General features: G+C 41.0%; 2 protein-coding genes across 2 annotated transcripts in view; both read right to left on the bottom strand.

Annotated features, from left to right (window-relative positions):
• Positions 1 to 15: 15 nt before the first annotated feature.
• LOC115590203 (high affinity immunoglobulin gamma Fc receptor I-like) lies at positions 16 to 3,738 on the bottom strand. Its single transcript, XM_030431476.1, has 6 exons — positions 3,658 to 3,738; positions 3,519 to 3,560; positions 2,561 to 2,827; positions 2,209 to 2,457; positions 833 to 955; positions 16 to 716 (listed from the first exon to the last, which is right to left on the bottom strand). Exons 1-6 carry the CDS (start codon positions 3,686 to 3,688, stop codon positions 637 to 639), a joined length of 792 nt encoding a protein of 263 aa, XP_030287336.1. The 5' UTR covers positions 3,689 to 3,738; the 3' UTR covers positions 16 to 636.
• Positions 3,739 to 15,439: 11,701 nt separating this feature from the next.
• Positions 15,440 to 21,511, bottom strand: part of LOC115589336 (low affinity immunoglobulin gamma Fc region receptor II-like) — a 108,633-nt gene continuing 102,561 nt past the window's right edge. The window contains exons 2-5 of the mRNA XM_030430179.1: positions 17,267 to 17,402; positions 17,128 to 17,169; positions 15,809 to 16,072; positions 15,440 to 15,717 (exon numbers count right to left, since the gene is read on the bottom strand). Coding sequence (XP_030286039.1) covers positions 15,440 to 15,717; positions 15,809 to 16,072; positions 17,128 to 17,169; positions 17,267 to 17,297 — 615 coding nt within the window. The 5' untranslated portion in view covers positions 17,298 to 17,402. The remainder of the gene's footprint in view (positions 15,718 to 15,808; positions 16,073 to 17,127; positions 17,170 to 17,266; positions 17,403 to 21,511) is intronic.

Genomic DNA, 21,511 nt, shown 5'->3' with positions numbered 1-21,511 from the left:
AAAAAATAAGCCACTTTCAAACTCCAGCTTTTCAGGCAAGTTTCAACAGAGGTCCAACACCAATATGCATGATTTAACAAGAGAAATTGCGATTTCCGGGTGATGAGTCCTTTAAGCAATAATATTTCTTTCACCAATGTCACCAGAGGGGCTCCGTAGAAAACCCCAAAGCCACTCTGTAAAAATGTGGTGCCGCCTGATGGCCGCCTGAAGCTATGACACGGCTGAACTGAAGTGAAATGATATTAATGCAGATTTAAGGGGAACTTCATGCTTTTCACACGTTAAGTTTAGTCAGTTCAACAGGTAGATAATCGATTTAGCTGTAAATGCAATAAAAAGATATTTAAATCACCCAGAATGAAGATATTAAACTGCCTCCTCTTCCTTCCTGTAAGAGTTCAGTCGTTATTTTTATGTTCTCGTCTGTTTTAATTTAGCTACTGATGATCTGAGGTGTGTCGCAACTAACTGCACGGCTAACTGAGCTTACTTGCTAACAGCAGCCACATTTGAGGGCGATTCCTACATATTGCCGCTGTGATGTAAAGCACAGTAAGTTAGTAGTCTGTGATGAATTGTGCACATTTTGTCAAAGGCAACTTAATCGAATAAAAAACATAAACACGATAATATTCAATATCTGTATCTGGTTTTGTCCTCGTCAATCTCCATGACGACATCGTAGCTTCTGTCCCCTCCAACAAGCCGAGCAGCTGCAACAAAAAGGAAGAAGAAACAGAAAAACAGAAGTCATGAGCACAGAAATAAACACAGACCTGAACAGGCTCAGACGCAGCGACCGACCTGGATCCTTACTGTTGGTTCTCACCTCTTCTGTTGTCTCTGTATATGAGTATCAACAAGATGGTGGACAGCAGGTATGGAGTCGCCACGACGACGTGCCATATGAGTCTGAAGACGGACATCACCTGAGCTGCAGGAGCATCAAATGCTGACAAGAAGAAGAGAGTTTGATTTCATCGTACAAATATATAATATCTTCATCTTTGTAGTCATTTGAAATGTCTGTAGATATCGCGTGTCTCTGTGTGGTCCTATCCTGTCTCTTTGTAGTCATGTTCTGTCTTTTGATAGTTGTTTAATGTCTCTTTGTAGTCATGATATGGCGTTCTGTAGTTGTTTGAAATGTCTGTAGATATTGTGTGTCTTTGTAATCATTTAGTGTCTTTTGAAGTAATTTTATGTCCCTGTAGTCATTTTATGTCTCTTTCGGACAATTTTGTCTCTTTGTAGTCTTTTATCTCTCTTTGTAGTTGTTTTGTCTCTTTGTAGTCTTTTTGTGTCTCTTTGGAGTCTTCTTTGTCTCTTTGTGGTCTTTTTTAGCTCTTTGAAGTCCTTCATGTCCCTTTGTAGTCTTTTTGTCTCTTTGTAGTCTTTTTTTGTCTCTTTGTAGTCTTCATTGTCTCTTCGTAGTTGTTTTGTCTCTTTGTAGTCTTTTTGTGTCTCTTTGTAGTCTTCTTTGTCTCTTTGTGGTCTTTTTTTGTCTCTTTGTAGTCTTTTTTGTCTCTTTGGGGTCTTTTTTAGCTCTTTGAAGTCTTTTTTTGTCTCTTTGTAGTCTTTTTTGTCTCTTTGTGGTCTTTTTTAGCTCTTTGAAGTCTTTTTTGTCTCTTTGTAGTCTTTTTTGTCTCTTTGTGGTCTTTTTTAGATCTTTAAAGTCTTTTATGTCCCTTTGTAGTCGTTTTGTCTTTTTGTAGCCTTTTGTTGTCTCTCTTGTTACGACCCTAGAGGTCAAATGTTTCTGTCTTTTAATAACCCTCTTTTTACCTGAGTGAGAGTGTGTGTGATTGGGTGCAGGTGTGTTTGAGTGGTTGCAGGTTGCCCTGGGAGCTGATTGGTTCCTGCCTGACAACAAGAGTTTAAAGGCAGGCTCTGTCCAGTTCCTGGGGACTCTCCTCCATTGACCCTGACTGCCAGCATGCATGCTTGTTGAGAATGTGTTTGTTTTGAATAAAACTTTGTTAAAACGTTCGCTGCTGGTGGTGTTTGGGGAACAGGAAGAGGGGAGTCTCAATTTCTTGTTGCGCCAGGGTTTCCCTTAGGCCCTGGCCGTAACACTCTATAGTCATTTTCTGTCTCTTTCTAGCCATTTTGTCTTTTTGTAGTCATTTCAAATATCTTTGTATTTATTGTGTGTCTCCTTGTAGTTGTTTTATGATTAATGACAGCTAGAAATCATAATCTCACCTCTAACAGTCAGCCGGCTGGCTGGTGATGCTCCAGCTCCAGAGATGTTACACCTGTAGAGTCCTTCATCAGATCTGGAGACGCTGTTGATTGTCATGTTTCCTGTCGAGCTGGTTCTGATCAGAAGTCCATCTTTATAGAAATCAGCAGTGTGATGAGAGGAAACTGTCTTCTTCGATCTGCAGCTCAGAGTGACGTCATCTCCCTCTATCACAGGAAGAACAGGACTGTCCAGGATCACAGACCCACCTGACAGATCATCATTTACACGATTATTATTGATGTCAGCCGTGTAATGTACTGACTCAGAATGATGTTACATCTGCAGTACTTTTGTCTAGTTCAAACCCACCAGTCACAGCGATGGTAACTGTGTTGCTGCTCTCTCCTGCTGCAGACTCACACCAGTACACTCCAGTGTCTGATGGGTAAAGGTCATCAAAGTAGCAGGAGGATTTCTTTATTTCATCACAGAAGTTAAAACAATCTTTGTTTACATATTTGGATGTGTTCCTCTTAATTTTCCACCCAGAAGAAGAGTTTCCCTGCAGCTCACAGATCAGAGAGGCGGACTCATACTGGAAGAACTGGGATCTGTTGGGAACGACTCTGACAGCGGCTGCAAGACACAAACAGATGGAGGCAAAGTGATATATTTATGTAGTTATGTAGGATATAAAGTGGTGTTTATTGCACAGTGAGAGACAACACCAATATCTTAAAGTGTGAGTGAGCCACCTGCTGGCTGTCAGACACAAAGGTCTGTAGAGCTGCAGGGTTTTGAATCCTTTTGAAACGACCGTCTTTGAATGTAGGAGGTGACCTACGACATTACTTATCACCCACATACAAGACTCTGCAAGAACACTTCCACACAGGGTTTAAAAGGCTGCGACTCACATTTATGGTTATTTTATGTTTCTCTGTGGACGTTTTATGTCTTTTTGTAGACGCAAGAAGTCTCTTTGTAGATGTTTTGAATCTCTTTGAAGTCATTTTATGTCTCTCTAGTAGTTTTAATGATCTTTGTAGTTGCTGAATGTCTTTTTGTGTCTCTTTGTTGTTTTGTGACTAATCATCAGATAGACACAAATGGAAGACATTTTGTTAGCATCCAGTTAGCATAATATTAGCTAACCCGAACCCTATCAATGACTAACTTCAGTTTTCTTAATATATTGATTCTCTTCATGTGGGTAACTTTATTTATATAGTTGCCAAATATAAAAGCGTCACGGACAAAACATGAATCAAGTTTTATATGTAAAAGCCCTGACAGTGAACAAATCCACAGATAAAGAGCTCATTACCTTCGTCTTTGGTGTCAGATGACGCAAACTTTAGAAACACACCTAAAAACACACAGCAGAGAGAGAAGGAAGACATTATGGATGATATCCTGTGAGTTAGAAGACAAAGCACATATAAAAAAGACAAAGTTATACTCACAGAGGCTGAGGTGCAACACAGCGGACTTCATCTTCTCACTGCTGGATGGAAAATGACTGACTTACCACCTCTGCACACCACTTCCTCTTTCTAAGTGTGAACACATTCACCTTGAGAGATGTGAAACTCAGGCCGCTGTTTCTAGGTCACCGTACGTCATTTCCAAGAAGAGAGAGATACGTAACAATAGGTTATCTTCATTCTAACAGCTTTTATTTCCATTTATTCACCAGACTTTTTAAAAAAATACAAATGAATGAATGCTAATAAAGTTGCTCACAGCAGTGATGTCAACTAAAAGCTTCGAATGAAATCTAGAGATAAAAGTGAAAATGTCTTAACACTGAGAAGAGACAGTGGACTGAAGCATGTTTGATCTTCTTCACACCGTAACACCAGTGATGTGACACCAGGGGGCGATAACTTTCATTATATAGTTTCTAATATTGATTTGGAGCTTTGTTTACTGTTTTAGATGTCCATCTAAATATGACTGTGGGGACATTCTGTGGTGCTTTGAATATTAAATAGCTGATTAAAAAACTAATATTGACAAATTGATGGCCCAAGAGGCAGTAATTGTTCAAACAACCTGTTGTTTTATTATAAAATATGACACAAAAAAGTGAAGTGGTGCCATCTGATTGTGTGTCTCTGCTGCTGCCTGATGGATACCTTTCAAAAAAACATTTATATTTATAAAAACATGAAATATAGAGAATATCAAGCATTTTTAAAATGACAGAAGAAGCTTGTATGTTAACAGGATGTGTTTTACATAAAATACATTAAATGTTATAAATGTTTAACTCTTTTTAATCAGAAGCTACAAAAGAAGCTGACTTTAAAGTGGCACTATCACCTCGTACCGAGTGTCCACACATAATATTTGTTCTCTGCAACAACAAACAACAACAAAGGTGTCAGAACATACCGGACGTAAACAACCAAACATTTAATGATTATATGTGATGATCTAAACTCTTTATACCAAATACAACAGAAGATTAAAACCATATGATACAGTTATTTTAAATGAGCTGCTGTTAGAATAACTTTACAAAATGCTGTGTGTTGTTTGTTCAGCACAGCTGCACACAGTGATCACAGAGAAGCTGTCAAAGTACAGACGGAGTTTTTCATGTTGTCGTCTGTTCCGTTGGTTTAGTTGATACAGATTTCTTTATTGAGCTGAAAGAAACAGAAAGTCAACAAGAAAGATTCAGGACGACGTCACAATCAACATGTTCGATAACCATTTCACTCTCTTGCTCTGTCTGTTTTTACGATCAGTGAAAGAATATGTGAGAATATTGGATTAATCTTACAGGATTGATCAGTGAATCATTGACAGTTAATAGTCGTGTTTCTAGTATTTCAAACAGCTCTATGGTGAATAAAAAGTATAAACTGTACCATGTTCAGCTTCTTGACAGCCTCTGATTGTGTCATAGAGACAAACATCACCTACAGAGAAATGAAAATCAAGACAAGGTGAGTTTAATCACTTAAACTGTAACCAGTAATGAATCATTTGAGACCTCAGATCATTTAAAATGTATTTATAGTCTCAAAAAGACTGGGACCATGCAACAATTCTATTCTGCAAGTGATAAAATCAGCTTAACAGTTTGAGTTAAAAATTGATTCTTTGCAGAATTCTGGTGTTTCTTAACCCACCTCCAGTCTTTCATCTTGTTCACCAACTGAAAAGTGTTTTAGGAACGGCTGATTGCCCTTGAGACGACCACATGACAGCTTTCTTTTGTCACACTTCACCTGATTGGATTCTTGTGTGTGTGTTTATCAAATTATGTATCTGTGATGAAGTTGCTTTTCTATCTTTCAGGGAGCGAAGCTTGATTTGTTGATCTTCTGATGGTTTGTGTTGTGGAATTTCAGGAGAGATGAGGAGAACTCATACACCGATGACTTACGTTGCAGCAATTTATACAAACATGATCATGGAGGAACAAAATAACAGCACAATTGTCTGCACAGAGCATTGTCAAATGCAGCTATCCTTATGTTGCACTGGCTGTTGCCAATGAGGAGGCCAGCTTGCACTGACAAGCTGGGGTGACTGTTGTGGTCCAGAAAACTGTAGATCACATCCACAATTAAGAAGTAGGCTGAACGAGTGTTCGAGAGAAGAGCACAAGATAGACCTGATGTGGTCAAACGAGTTCTGGCTGCCAGCCGGTGGAGGCTGTGTGTTCACAGGTAGAGCAGAAAGGTCAGAGCTGGAATCAGACTCTGAAAGAGACAGGGACTGTGGTGGGAGACATCTGGACTCCTGGACAAGGTGACTGGTCTGTCAGGGACTAGCAGACTGACATCAAGAATAAGGGTGCTAACGCAACCCCCTACCACTGCTGAGGTGTGTGTGGCAGATGCTGACTTCAAGAAAGAAAGCAGTCAAGAGGGTTAGAAGACTGTGTGCAACTAGGAGGGGAGGTGTCTCCTTGTCAGTGGACAGCATTTCTGCAGTCTTTGTCTTACCTAGCTCTGAGTTGTGTTGAGTTATCTAATGCTTCAATCACCAAACTCCAGCATCGTCCACAGGTTCTCTGGCTGGGCCAACGTGTAACTCCCATTCTACCTGTGCATTCTTTTGGATTTAGTGCATGATGAGCACTCTCAGATTGCAGTGCATGATGATGCTTTGGTGCACAGTTTCATAGAGGTTGTGTAGGAGCAACAACTTCAAAGTGGATTCCTCCTCCAGCCCTGGTGCATTACATCCCTGAAAATATGCAGCCATCAGGCGCCTAACGTATTCTTTGGGAGATTCATGCTTCTCTTGCATGATGGCTAAGACAGAAAGGATGGCAGAGGCAGAGTCGGTGTACACTGAGTACTCATCCCAGAGAGCATGACAAAGTGCTGAATAGTGGCCTGTAGTTCCTGGTGGGAGTGTCTCCATGAAGACATGGACGCTCCTGATTGTCGACTTCCAGACCAGTCTATGTCTCTTGCGAGGGTCTCAATCTGATGAATGTGCAGGCCATGTTCCCAGGTTGGACCTGTGTCATCTGAGTGGTCTGCACTGCAAGAGTCCCTCATATCGCTAAAGCAATCAGAATGGTGGCCCCCTCTTCACGGTGAGGATGAAGTCCGTTCAAGAGGCAGTTGTGAACCGCAATGTGCATAGAAATCGCACATGAATGGGGGTCCAGAACCAGTGATAGTGCTCTGGGCACCGTGGTTACCTTGCTCCCTTTGGGCAAGGGCTGCAGTGTCACATCATACAGTGGCATGGCTGCGCCTGGACTGTAGTGTTGTGACGTTCACGAACAAACCGATTCTATTGAACGGCTCGTTAACATGAATGATGGGATCCGAGTCGCAGCTGGGAACCGTTTTTTTTTTTATATATATCACTGTGTGCTCCTCCTTTGCTCCTCCCCTGAGTGGGACAGAGAAGTTACATGGGGAGGAGCGCAGCCCAGCTAGCACGGTGCCTATTAGATATGCAAATGTAGCATGATGCCACCTGAGTCGTGCACGCTGCCTTTGCCTTGGCTCTGCGATAAAGAGCCATAAATCCCATCTCTACTGGACTGGGGCACTCTATGCTTGGGTGGGGCACCTGTGTCCACCAGGCGGGCCTTTGTTGGTGCTGGATGGCCGTAAAGTGTCAACATGTTAAGGGTGATGCTAGTGGAAGCAGTTGTGAACCCTGAGTTGACTGAGGTGGCCTGCTTGTGTGTGGTTTGTAGGTCAACTGTACCCCACCTCGGGGTACCGCGTTGCAGCTTTCCACCTGGGTCGTTGACATAGCTTATTCGCTCCTGTATTTTCTCATCACAGGTGCTAATGTCAAAGCCATTAAGTTGGCCTCTTTCCTTTAAGAAGAAGCTAAGGAGACCAGCGATCGCATCCTGCAGGGCTGCGTCGTCTGACTCATAAGGAGCTCCGGCTCCTGTAGCACTGAAGTCTACGTCTACTCATTTTACTGAAGTAGCGGTGACAGCCAATGGGTTCAATACCTTGTGTGAGTGGCTGTTATGTTGCTGATGCACAGGTGAGAGGCTTTACCTGTGACTTACAATCCTACTTGTTAGTAGGCGTTATGCTAATTACTCCCATGCAACCTATCCTGTTAGAATGTTAATGAGGTGGTTTCGACACCTCTGGAGATATAATAGCTAAGTTGTGTCAGTGACCACAGAATCTAAATAGCATGCAAGCTATTTAGGGTTGAAAGAAAAACTAACCAATAGTAGACTACAACAATCTACAAACCACAATTGAAGATTTAGCAGTTGTGAGTGCTTAATCTACAATAGATCTGGTTTAAGATGTCCTCACATGGGGCACCATTGTTAGTAGTTGATGGTGAGGCAGGTGTGGTTATTAGAAATGAATAATTATTGATAATATTAAAATTAAATCGATAAAAAAATAATCATTAAATGACTAAATAATTTAAAACGGGGCACCACCCTGGAATCAGGGGCCAATAACCAGACCAAGATAGTGTGGACTTGGAGTTGCTCCTTCAATAATCCATCTTGCTTCCTCTGCGAGGATTAAAGGTGGTTGCAGCGCCCTGCGTTGGTTTTAAAACAGCATGGTCGACATGGGCACTGAGAAAGCGGCAAAGCAGGCATTTTCTGAGGGATTAAATCTATTAATTATTTGGCAATTAAAATCCAGACATCTGGTTGCTCCCTTTGAGGAATGGTTGCGCTGATAAAAGCTGAAGCTTCCAGCAACATGTAACTCTGGGACTGGCGTTAAAAACAGGCACGCAGTTTCTCTTATTTTCTACATTTATTCGGTCATTGTGGAACTGGCGATGCATTCAGGTGCGTTATCAGACAATGGGAGATGGAAGATGACTAACCTGTGGGGACTGTGTCAAACAGGCGCCACCTACTGGACGTTAGGGTCGATGCACTTTCCTTTGTTAGTGCAATGAGCCCGCTCTGATGTCAGAACCATGTGGACGGTCCCAACACAAGTTAATCCTCCCAAACCTTTTCTAGTTTCTGGTTTGGCAGAGATCCGTCTTGTAGACGTTTCTACAACAGCCTCCAACTGCTAAGTTTGCAAAGACCATGAGAGATAAACTCATAGATCAGATGTCACTATGCCCTCATCCATACGTTATCAGGCCGAACCTTTATACAGGGTATGTACGACATCTTACTCCCAGTGTGGTCACTTTGTGTCCGTCTTTGCATACAACTGATCCAGTTTCTGTCAAGTGTTTCACAGTTTATATTGTTACATGCACTGGCCCTTTAGAAACCTTCAGTCTGGAAATGATTTGATGCTCAGACTCACACTTTCTGAGCATTTTCTGATTATTTCCAGGTTCACGTGACAATATTAGAGATTTTCAATGGTCTCAGACTTTTGGACCCCACTGTATAAGTATATAAGATTAGATTTATAATATTAGTTTAACTGCTTACCGTGGAGAAGAGCAGAGTAGTGATCATTCTCGTAGTCCACACGATCTGCGTTGGTGCTCTCAGACTGGACTGGTCTACAACACGTATCAGATACAGAACATTTAAATAGGAACATAAAAATGTGTTGATGTTACGTTAAACATGAGATGAGAGAGTGTTGCACCTACCTGACGAAGCCTGAATCTGTGAAAGAGACACTTGTTGTTAGATGTGTAACTCAGTCTAAAATGTAATTTCAGACAAATAAACATGCTCAATGATCGTCAATAAGTAACTTACAGTTAAATCAAATTGTCTTAGTGGTGAATAAGGTATACACTGTACCATGTTCAGCTTCTTGACGGCCTCTGATTGTGTCATAGAGGCAAAGATCACCTACAGAGAAATGAAAATCAAGACAAGGTGAGTTTACAATACTTATTAAACAAACTAAGATTTTATTAAATGGTAAATGGTAAATGGTCTGCATTTTTATAGCGCTTTTCCAGTCTACCGACAGCTCAAAGCGCTGTACAATACATGCCACATTCACCCATTCACACACACATTCATACACTGATGTCGGAGGCTGCCATGCAAGGCGCCAGCTACTCATCAGGAGCAATTTGGGGTTCAGTATCTTGCTCAAGGACACTTCGACATGCAACTAGGGGGAGCCGGGATTCGAACTGGTGACCTTCCGATCACTAGATGACCCGCTCTACCCAACTTAAATAACTTAAAATACAATTATGCAACAAAGATTAGTGTAACTGCTTACCATGGCGAAGAGCAGAGTAATGATCATTCTTGTGGTCCACACGATCTGCGTTGGCGCTCTCAGACTGGACTGGTCTACAACACGTATCAGATATAGAACATTTAAACAGGAACATAAATATGTGTTGATGTTACGTTCAACATGAGATGAGAGAGTGTTGCACCTACCTTATGAAGCCTGAATCTGTGAAAGAGACACTTGTTAGATGGTTGTTATACTGCTGTTCTCTCTCATGAGGTCAGAGTATGTGTGTGTATTAGAATAATTAAAGAACATGTAATAACAGAAGAAGAAGGTCTCACCCTTGGACGCTCTGTAGCAAAACAAAACGAGCAGAGGAATAACAAGAACGATTCCACAAACCAGCCCAACAATCAACAGTACAGGAAATGAAGAGCTGTCAGGCCTGGACACCGCTGGAATAAATAGGAAAAAACATTCATCTACATTCATTTCTTAGTCAAAAACAAACAGTTTACAAGAAAATGCAGCAATTGTTTTAATCCTACTCACCCTGAACTGACATCCAGCTCTGTGCTGACTCTCGTCCTGAGTGTTGACACTTGTAGAATCCTTCATCTGACTTTGACACTGCAGAGATATTTAACTCCCATCTGCTGTCACTTTGAATGACTTTCTCATTGTGATAGAAAAACACAATGGAGTCAAATGTTTGACTTCTTAATTTGCAGCTCAGACTAACAGAATGTCCTTCAGTCACAGGACGGGCAGGGCTCAGCAGGATCATATCTCCATCTGTTAAACAGTCAAAGAATACCAGGTTTCAGTCAGAGATCAGCTGGTTGAGGAACTTGAGAATGAGCTGATGTAGAGAGATGAGAAAAGACATACTGGGTTTATTCTTTTAAATTATTGTCACTGATTTAATAGTGATCATAAAATCTGACATTTCATCTTCATACACCTTGTGTGTCTAATGTTCAAGAACCCTTTCAGTTGGCTGAATCTGTAAACTCACAGCTAAATATCACTATAACCTTCACACTGGACTTTAAATGGTGATCATGGACCTAAAAACTGAAGAACACATCAGCCACAAATCTATATTCTATATCTATACATGGTTAAAATCACAGTGTGATTAAATACTCAACTGTGTTTATTAAGTGAAAACCATTAATTAGTGGAGAGATGATGAAGCAGAGTGTTGGGCAGAACTCTTAACATGTCAGTGTGCTGTCCTCCTCCACACACAACGTGATGTTTGAAGTAATAAGTCAAAGAAAAACATAATGTAATGAAATCATACCCTGTACAGTGATGTTGACTGCGTTGGTAGACTCTCCTGATCCAAACTCACACCAGTACACTGCATCATTGGGCCAGTCAATGTTTATGATGCATGTTGATCCAGTCATTGTCCCCCAATAGGAGCTGTGTGACAGGTATCGCTCCTCAGGTGATGACCTCATCACTCTCCACTCAGCAGAGTTTCTGTCACAGTTCAGTGAGACAGAGTCAGAGGTGAAGTGTTGAGCTCTGTCAGGACTCACTGTGAGAAATACTGATGAGTGAATATCTGTAAAAAATGTAAAAATGTGATAAGAGGTCAAATAGAGCACAGAGATCTTCAGATAGAAAATGCCTCCATTCAAATAGTCATTAGCTTTGTTTTTATTCTAACAAAGTTCAGTATTTTGGTAAAATTCTTTGAGTGCATTTTAAATGATAGACAACCAAGTGACTCCAGCTGCTGTAAGCAGAAGAAGAGCTTAAGTATCCAGACTAAAAGTACTTTTTGTAAATGTGAGCAGAGTTTTAGCCAAGATATCATATCTGTCTTTTAGTGTGTTGTGTTAAAGAGTGAGGACAGAAGGAAACAAGTAAATTCCACCCAGTAAGTTTAGCTTGACGTTAGCGAGAAAGACAAGATCATAAGACCACAGAAAATTAATGTTTTTTTTGTCAAGACACTGTTTATCATCATTAGAAAAAAGATGAACAGAGCTGATATAACATCTGTTTCTTAAGATAGAAACTCACTAACCTGCAGACCAGACAAACTCAGGGGCACTGTAATGAGTGTAATACTCTGGATCTCCTCTTACAGCTCTGCAACTATATCCTGCTATGTGTGTCTGTCCATGAACAATGTAGGAATCCTGTTCAGTCCCACTGCTGCTGCCAGGTAGCTGCTCAAGAATATAGGAGATTAAGTTGTTTAATGGAAGAGGAACAACCTTATACCAGTAGAACTTCCATCCTGCAGATGGATCTTTAACTCTGCAGTTCAGAGTTACTGAGGCTCCAGCACTCAGCCATGATGGAGACACAGTGAGGACAGGCTGGGGTTCGGTTAGAAAAAGATTTTTTAGATGAAAACATGTTTTGATAGTGGATCAGAAACATTCTGCACAATCAGTGCATACCAAAGAAAAGCATATTTACGACAAAAGAGGCACTTTTAAGATTGGTGCCTCTTTCGTCGTAATTATACTTTTACATGAAGGTTTGACTCAGCGGCGTTGCTAGGCCTGCAGCTTCCCCCCCATCATACATAGAGAATATAGAGAAATAAAGTTAAAGACGTACAAATATTATGCCAAAGAGCTTTGAAACTGTTCTGGAGGTTTGCAGGTAGGGCTGTGCAATTAACTGAATTTTGATCATGATTTTTGGGTCAAACGATCTGAAACTAATATGATCGAGTTGAAACGATTTATTTGGCAATTTTTTGTTGTACAGTAGGCCTAGAGATCTTCTGAAAGAGATGCGCAGGCGCAATTCACTCCGTCCCCCAAAGCATTCAACGCAGTTCTGCTGACTGGCACAGATACATGTCTGCTGCGTTATGGATCCGCCACGCCAGTGGAGCCGATAAGTTTCACTGTAGTCTATGTGTTAACTTCCACCAGGTCCGCTGAGCTGCGTGTCTGCTCTGTCCAGCTCTGGCAGTCCAGAACCCCCCAGAGGAGATACACAGGACTTCTATTTCTGGCGGATTGGAGCCATGACGAAGCAATGAGCCGAATTTAGCACAGGGCAGACAGGAAGTCACGCACCGAAACAACAACATAACATCCGGTTACTTTTCAAAATAAAACACTCCGTGTTGACGCCAGCACACAATTCTCAAAAAGAGAAAAATACAAGCTCTTCTTCTTATCCTTCAGTCAGGAACACTTTGTATTGTTGTGTGTATAACACACAACTGCGGTCGCGAGTGATCATGTGATTATAGCGGGAACTCCTCGGTCTTGCAACACAAGTTTGTAGTCCTACACTGACTCAAAATGCAACCAGTGGGGGTTGCCAGAAACCGAAGCAAAATCGGACCGGAGCAGCGGCACAAGAAAATAACAGCTGCCATTTGACACTATAGAGTATCGACTAGAGTATAGATAGAGTTCCGCAGCTTAAGGATGAAAATGTATGATTATAACTCCATGGAAATGCAATCAAAGTTCATATGTGTCTTGACGACCAGCTTATAACAGCTATTATTGAGAGCGGACAGGGAAAAGAACAGAATTGAGCATTTCTAACTGCACTCGGTAATCGACTCATCACGACTCCCCCAAAACGAGCACGCTGCTGGGGGAGAGTGGTGAGCTGTGTTCTCTTTTCAGTAGGAATCCGGCAAAGCTAGCTGCTGTTTGATGAATTAACGCCAGAATATCCCTTTAAGTCAACGACCCACAAGTGTCCTTAACGACTCTGTAAGAAAACTTCCACACAGGGTTTAAAAGCTCTTTGAAGTCGCTGTATGTCTCTATAGTTGTTTAGTCTTTGTAGTTGCTGAATGTCTTTTTGTGTCTGCAGTTGTTTTATTAACTAATCATCAGATAAACACAAATGGAAGACATTTTGTTAGCACTCAGTTGGCATAACATTAGCTAACCCTAACCCTATCAATAACTAACAGTTCTTAATATACTGATTGATTCTCTTTATGTGGGCAACGTTGTTTGTATAATTGTTGCATATAAAAGCGTCACTGACAAAACATGAATCAAGTTTTATACTTAAAAGCCCTGAAAGTGAATAAATCCACTGATAAAGAGCTCATTACCTTTGTGTTTGGTGTCAGATGAAACAAACTTTAGAAGCACACCTAAAAACACACAGCAGAGAGAGAAGGAAGACATGATCGATGATATCCTGTGAGTTAGAAGACAAAGCACATATAAAAAGGACAAAGTTATACTCACAGAGGCTGAGGTGCAACACAGCGGACTTCATCTTCTCACTGCTGGATGGAAAATGACTGACTTACCACCCCTGCACACCACTTCCTCTTTCTAAATGCGAACACATTCACCTTGAGAGATGTGAAACTCAGACCGCTGTTTCTAGATCAGCGTACTTCATTTCCAAGGAGAGAAACATACGTAACAATAGGTTATCTTCATTCTAACAGCTTTTAAATATATTCGATATACACGATTTATTCACCAGACTTCTCTGACTTTTTTTTTTTTACAGCAGTGATGTCAACTAAAAGCTTGAATGAAATCTGGAGATAAATGTTAAAATGTCTTAACACCAGTGATGTGACACCAGGCAGCGATAACTTTCATTATATAGTTTATAATACTAATTCAACAGCAGCTACATTTAATGGTGATTCCTACATATTGCCACTGTAATGTAGAGCACAGTGAGTTAACCTGTGATGAATTGTGCTGTATGAATAAAAATAATTTCATCACAGGCAACGGAATCAAGTAGAAAAACTTTTCTTTCTTTAATGAGCATGAAATGAGAATATACACCAATAAAAATGTAACACAAACGAACATAAACACTATCATATTCAATATCTGTATGTGGTTTTGTCCTCTTTGGTCTCCATGACGACATCGTAGCTTCTGTCTTCTCCAACAAGCCGAGCAGCTGCAATAAAAAGGAAAAAGAAACAGAAAAACAGAAGTCATGAGCACAGAAATAAACACTCAGACAGGCTCAGACGCAGCGACCGACCTGGATCCTTACTGTTGGTTCTCACCTCTTCTGTTGTCTCTGTATATGAGTATCAACAAGATGGTGGACAGCAGGTATGGAGTCGCCACTACGACGTGGCATATGAGTCTGAAGATGGACATCACCGGAGCTGCAGGAACATCAACTGCTGACAAGGAAGAGAGTTTGATTTCATCGTACAAATATATAATATCTTCATCTTTGTAGTCGTTTGAAATGTCTGTAGATATCATGTGTCTTTGTATATATTCAGTGTCTTTTGAAGTAATTTTATGTCCCTGTAGGCATTTTCTGTCTCTTTCGGGCATTGTTGTCTCTTTGTAGTTGTTTTGTCTTTTTGTAGTCTTTTTTATCTCTTTGTCGTCTTTTACATCTCTTTGTAGTCTTTTACATCTCTTTGTAGTCTTTTAACGTCTCTTTGAAGTCTTTTATGTCGCTATGTAGTTGTTTTGTGTTTCTGTAGTCACTTGAAATGTTTGTAGTTATTGAGAGTCTCTTTTTAAACCTTTTGTCTTTCTGTAGTCTTTGCATGTCTTTTGCAGTAATTTTGTCTCTGTAGCCATTTTCTGTCTCTTGTTAGCCATTTTGTCTTTTTGTAGTCATTTCAAATCTCTTTGTAGTTATTGTGTGTCTCCTTGTTGTTGTTTTATGATTAATGACAGCTACAAATCACAATCTCACCTCTGACAGTCAGCCGGCTCTCTATTGATGCTCCAGTTCCAGAGATGTTACACCTGTAGAGTCCTTCATCAGATCTGGAGACCCTGTTGATTGTCATGTTTCCTGTCGAGCTGGTTCTGATCAGAAGTCCATATTTATAGAAATCAGCAGTGTGATTAGAGGAAACAGTCTTCTTTGATCTGCAGCTCAGAGTGACATCATCTCCCTCCATCACAGGAAGAACAGGACTCTCCAGGATCACATCACCAGCTGAGGGACAGATCATCATTATATTATGTAATTCAACAGCTACAGTGAGTACAGACTCCTGTGTGCAGCAGTTTGTCATGTTCAAACCCACCAGTCACAGTGATGGTGACACTGTTGCTGCTCTCTCCTGCTGCAGACTCACACCAGTACACTCCAGTGTCTCCTGAGTAGACGTCATCAAAGTAGCAGTAAGATTTATTTATTCTATGCAAAGAAGGGGGACACTGCTCATTAATATTTTTTGTTGTGTTCCTCTTGATTGTCCACTCAGATGAGTTTCCCTGCGGCTCACAGATCAGAGAAACAGACTCATACCAGAAGAACTGGGATCTGTTGGGAACGACTCTGAGAACGGCTGCAAGACACAAACAGATGGAGGCAAAGTGAGATTTCATCATGAATGCACCTCAAATAGAAGAGTGAATGTCTCACTACAGTTTGAACATTTTAAACATATTAGAAATATATAGGTAGGTAGTTAAAATGAGCCATTTAAGTAGTTATGTAGGATATAAAGTGTTTGTTGCACAGTGAGAGACAATATCATTATCTAAAAGGGTGTTAGAGCCACCTGCTGGCTGTCAGACAGAATGGTTATTATAACCTATGTATGATGATAGTTAGTGAACCCATTTACACTGTTAAACGTCTCATATGACATCCGGATGTGATTTATTTTGATGAAGGTTCTCAGTCATCCAGGTCATGTTAAATGTTAACTGCTGTATCGCAGGTTTCTTCTTCATTTCTAATTAACTGGAAGAGAGCTGCATGGTTTTAAATCCTTTTGAATCCATCTATGTCAAACTGGAACAACCATCTTTGAACGGAGGAGGTGACCAACAACATTACTTATCACTCAACTACAATGTTGTCCTGAGTTCTCTCCACAGACAGCTTAACAACCATTCACATCTGAGCTCACCTAGTCCTAACAACCAACATGAACGCTGGCTAAGTTAACGACCCACCTTAATGACTCTGTAAGAAACACTCCCACGCAGGGTTTAAAAGCCTGCGACTCCCCTCCAGGGTTATTTTATGTCTTTTTGTAGATGTTTTGAATCTCTTTGTAGTTGCTGTTTGTCTCTTTGAAGTCATTTCATGTCTCTGTAGTAGTTTTAAATGATCTTTGTAGATGCTGAATGTTTTTTTGTGTCTCTTTGTAGTTGTTTTGTTGACTAATCATCAGATAGACACATGGAAGACATTTTGTTAGCACCCAGTTAGCATAACATTAGCTAACCCTAACAATAACTAAGTTTGGTTTTCTTAATATATTGATTCTCTTTATGTGGGTAACTTTGTGTGTATAGTTGTTGAATATCAAAACATCAGACAAAACATGAATCAAGTTTTACACTTAAAAGCCCTGAAAGTGAATAAATCCACAGATAAAGAGCTCATTACCTTCGTCTTTGGTATCAGATGACACAAACTTTAGAAACACACCTAAGAACACACAGCAGAGAGAGAAGGAAGACATGATCGATGATATCCTGTGAGTTAGGAGACAAAGCACGAATAAATAAGAAAAAGTTATACTCACAGAGGCTGAGGTGCAACACAGCGGTCTTCATCTTCTCACTGCTGGATGGAAAATGACTGACTTACCACCTCTGCACACCACTTCCTCTTCATCTTGAGAGATGTGATGATAAGGCCTCTGTTCCTAGGTCAGCAAACTCATTTCCAAGAAGAGCAAAAAACAGTCTTAAAAGACCTTAATCCTAGACCTTTATGATTATATTTTGGATGAAAAAACCTGCTCACTGGCACTTAAAGTTAATGCATTATTTATTATTCTCTTGTTAGTATTTTGCTGCTTAATGACAATCAGAAAAAAACATGAGAAACACATTCAATCAGGGTGACATTCATGTTCCCCAGAGGATCAATCTAATTTACTTGACAATCCTCTTCAATTTACCTCTTGCACAACCTGGAGGTTCATGCTTTGCGGTTTTGGGTAAAATATCTCAACAACTACTAAAAGGATTGTCATGAAATTTGGTTCAGATGTTTATGTTCCTCTCAGGACGGTCTGTACTGCTGACTCAGTGTATTTATGTGTCTAGTTAAGGTATGAGGAAGGAGTTCATGGTGACTGCAGTGAAGAATGAAAAAAATACCTGTAGCCCTAACAACTCTCATGAAGGCCACTCCCAACCAGAGTGTTAAAGCCTGCAAACTCTCCTCCAGTTAGTCAGAACTGAAGACGCCTCTTGCATGAGAGACCAAAGGTCATAAAGAAAAACTAAATGATGAACTGAAAATCAAACGAGTCTTTGTCTATAAGCTGTGCTTTGACACATTAGTTGCACATTCACAGGATCAGTGTAACTTCGATTTTCTCTTCCAAGGGATTTGATATGGTGTTCGTTTTTCTTCTCTCATACAAAAAAGAACACAAAATCATTTTAGAATGTATAAGAGTATGAAGGAATGGTACATATTCAGTAAATACACTGAGAGGAAGCCTTTACACAGAAAACACATGTTCTTTCATATATCAAGTGAGAATCATCCAGTTCATAGTAAAAAAAACGTATGGAAAAAAGACTTAAAAACTCCTGACATAAATTAAATCATTTTATGTAACGTGATCAGAGCCGCTACCATAGAACTCACTGTTTATTTCGTTAAGACCCACCCTTCTATGCCTCTGGTTGGCTCTCCTGGTTGAGCGACCAACAATGTAACCAATCAGAGACTGAGCATGACGACTCTCCAGCGCTCCCTCTTTAATAAGGATACCCCCAATTTCCACTGGATACGTGTCCGCTGCGTTGCAGCTCCGATCCGGTTTTGCTCCGCCGTCCGCCGTCCGGCAATCTCCACCGGTTGCGGTTTCAGTCCGCTGCGGCGCCGTACGGTAGACAGCTGGCTCACGAGGCAGAGGAGTTCCCGCGATAATCACATGATCACTCACGACCGCAGTTATAGGTCTGTGTTATTAAAATCAAGAACACGAAGTGTTCCCGACCGAGGGATAAGCAGAAACGCTTGTGTTTGTCTCTTTTTTTGAGATTTATGTGCTGGTGTCAACACCGAGTGTTTTATTTTGAAAGGTAACCGGATGCTGTTTGTTATTTTAGCGCTTGACTTCCTGTCTGCTCGGTGCTAAATTCAGCTGAATTGCTGCGTCGCACTCCGGCATCCGCCAGATATAGGAGTCCTGCGTATCTGTGCCGGAGGGCGCTGGACTGCCGGAGCTGGGACGGAGCAGATACGCAGCGCAGCGGACCTGGTGGAGATTGACACATTGACTAAAGTGAAACGTATTTGCTCCGCTGGCGTGGCGGAGACGCAACGCAGCGGAGACGTATCAAGTGGAAATTGGGGGTCAGGCTGTGGACTTACACGACTCACTCGACACTCTGTCTGATTAACGTCCCAGTTTTCCTCTGGCTTTCCAGTATGTAATACTTCACTTAAAGGACTTTCACTGTCCTCGGATTTCTGACAGTCTGGACGTCTGGTGAAGGTAAACTCTTGATACTAGCGAGCTATTTATATTCATATCAGCTTTTATGTGAACTTAAAGGTAGGAACACACCGGCCCAACCGTTGGACGTCTGAAGCGTTTGGAGAGGCTCGGACGAGGTCGGGAACATATATGTTTGGTGTGTGCAGCTGCGTCGGAAGCTTTCGGAGCCGCGCGGACGTTGTCGGATCCGACTGAGCATGCGAAGTCTGAGGAGGAGGGCCGTCGGACGTCTGAGCCATTGGATTCTCTGATTGGTTGTGTGCCAGCTGAATGGCCGTTCTGATTGGCGGTGTGCTGGCGAATCAGCGTGGTGTGTGGGAGGGACAGAAGACTGTGTGCGCATTGTTTTTCTATGCACTCCGTTCCGTCATTCCCCGTTTTCATGTTTTGCAGTAGTGGCACCAGACTAGTTCTTAATTTGTGTAAGTTTGGTAATGCCTCGCTGCATGTTTAGTATGCAGCTGTTTTTTATCGGAAATAGTTAAGTTTCGTTTTGATCGAAAGTAAAGAGAGTTGCGTGCATAAGGTTCTCGTTTACAACTCACAGCACAAGCGCCACCCGCTTATTGCATCTCGCGCAAGCGCAGAACGTACACGCTGCTGTGGCGCAGGCAGCACGTCGAAGCGGTGTGTTCAATGCAACTTTTCTGCCGAACGGGTCAGACAAGAGGCAACGGAGTGGTCGGAGAGTGGTCGGATAAGGCAGTTGGACATCTGGGCGGTGTGTGGGGGCCTTAAGTTAACTGCTCTTTTCGTTTTATTTTGAGTTGTTTAAAAAAACAACAACATTTTTTTGCAACACTCTTGTTACAGAAAACATACTAATATTACTTACTACAGTATAATCTTGAATTTGGTTTAAAGTGAAACTCTCGCCAAAATGCTACCGAGGCTTTATTTGTGAATGTATATGAGTCAAACCTTCGTGTGAAAGCATAATTACGATGAATGAGGCACTTTTAAGATTTACCATATCTTTGTTTTTCGGGTCAAACTCATTTTCAATGGGAGTGTATGGGGCACATTTACAATAGCATCAAAATCTCTATTTTTAAAACACTAAGACGGCTCAAGAAACACACACACAAAATACACAAGGAGGGACAGCAGACAGAGTATCAACCACAATGCAAAATCAGAGTTTAGTTCAGATTAGGGATATAGCATAGCAGCAAGACATATTGTATATCTGACAGTTAACACTCGTCCAGCAATAACAAAATGGTTTCCACACCAGGAAGTAGTTTTTTAAAATTCCCTTTGTTAAAACGAATCTACGGAAGCCCTAAACGGCCATGCATTCATACATTTTATTTCCTCCGTTTTCCCGAGATAACGAGATAATTTTCTCGAGATCTCGAGACAACGAAACTTTGTTTTCCCGAGATAACGATATAATAAGGTGTGTGTGTGTGTGTGTGTGTGAATGAGTCAGTCAGTTAGTGTAACGACTGTAAATGACCTTTAATGTGAATTGTTAATAAGAACATCTTGTTTTCATTTAGTTTACTAATATTCTTTGAAGCCAGGTTATTATTTAATTAATTATATTAGACACTAAGGGCCTGATTTTCTAAGATCCCAGATAAGGGGCGCTAAATTGCTTGCGTGCGCTAAAAGATTGCACGCGCTGTTGGTTTACGTGTTGTGGGTGATCAACTAAGATTGCTCACGCAATGAATAACAGGTGCAAACGTGTTGGAAACCGCCCTATTTAAATTAGGTTTTTGCGTGTGTTTCTAGTTTTCACCATGGAGAACGTGGGAGAGAGTGGGCGCAAACGAAAGATGACATTTGAAGCCATTGAACTGGAGGTGTTAGTGGAGGAGGCAAACAAACATATTCACGAGTTACAACAAAGAAACGTTAATATATCCAGGAGAAACGGGAGGAAATATGGGAGGATATCTGTGACAAAGTCGATGCTGTCAGCAAAACAAGAAGAATGGCTGATGAAATTAAGAGGGGATGGCAAGATGTAAGAAGAAGAGCAAAAGAAAAAATGGCCTATAATAAAACCAAATAAAACAGGTGGTGGACCGACAGAGGACATCCCCTGTCTTCAATTGAGCAGCAGGTGCTGCTGACTTTCTCCGATGAACAGATTTGGGGAATTCAAGGATTTGACACCCTTGAGCCAGAAACTGCAGACCAAGGTATGCCCATAATAGCACAAACACACATTTCTTTTATTGGATACATTTAATTTATTCAGAGATGTGCCAAAAAAAGAAAGAAAAAGAATGTGCTTCCTGTGTTAACGTTTAGTTGAATATGCACTGAAAACGCGTAATTTCATAATTT

Source organism: Sparus aurata, chromosome 10, assembly GCF_900880675.1.
Source record: "Sparus aurata chromosome 10, fSpaAur1.1, whole genome shotgun sequence".
NCBI classification, from domain to species: Eukaryota; Metazoa; Chordata; class Actinopteri; order Spariformes; family Sparidae; genus Sparus; species Sparus aurata.
The sequence above is the reverse complement of the archived record's forward strand: the minus strand, read 5'-3'. Positions and strand labels throughout refer to the sequence as shown.

Coding starts and splice junctions, on each gene's coding strand:
- LOC115590203 (XM_030431476.1), bottom strand. CDS start 3,688: ATGAAGTCCGCTGTGTTGCACCTCAGCCTCT. Junction 3,561..3,657: donor TGTGTTGCACCTCAGCCTCT/GTGAGTATAACT, acceptor GTGTGTTTTTAG/GTGTGTTTCTAAAGTTTGCG. Junction 717..832: donor ATACAGAGACAACAGAAGAG/GTGAGAACCAAC, acceptor TTTTTGTTGCAG/CTGCTCGGCTTGTTGGAGGG.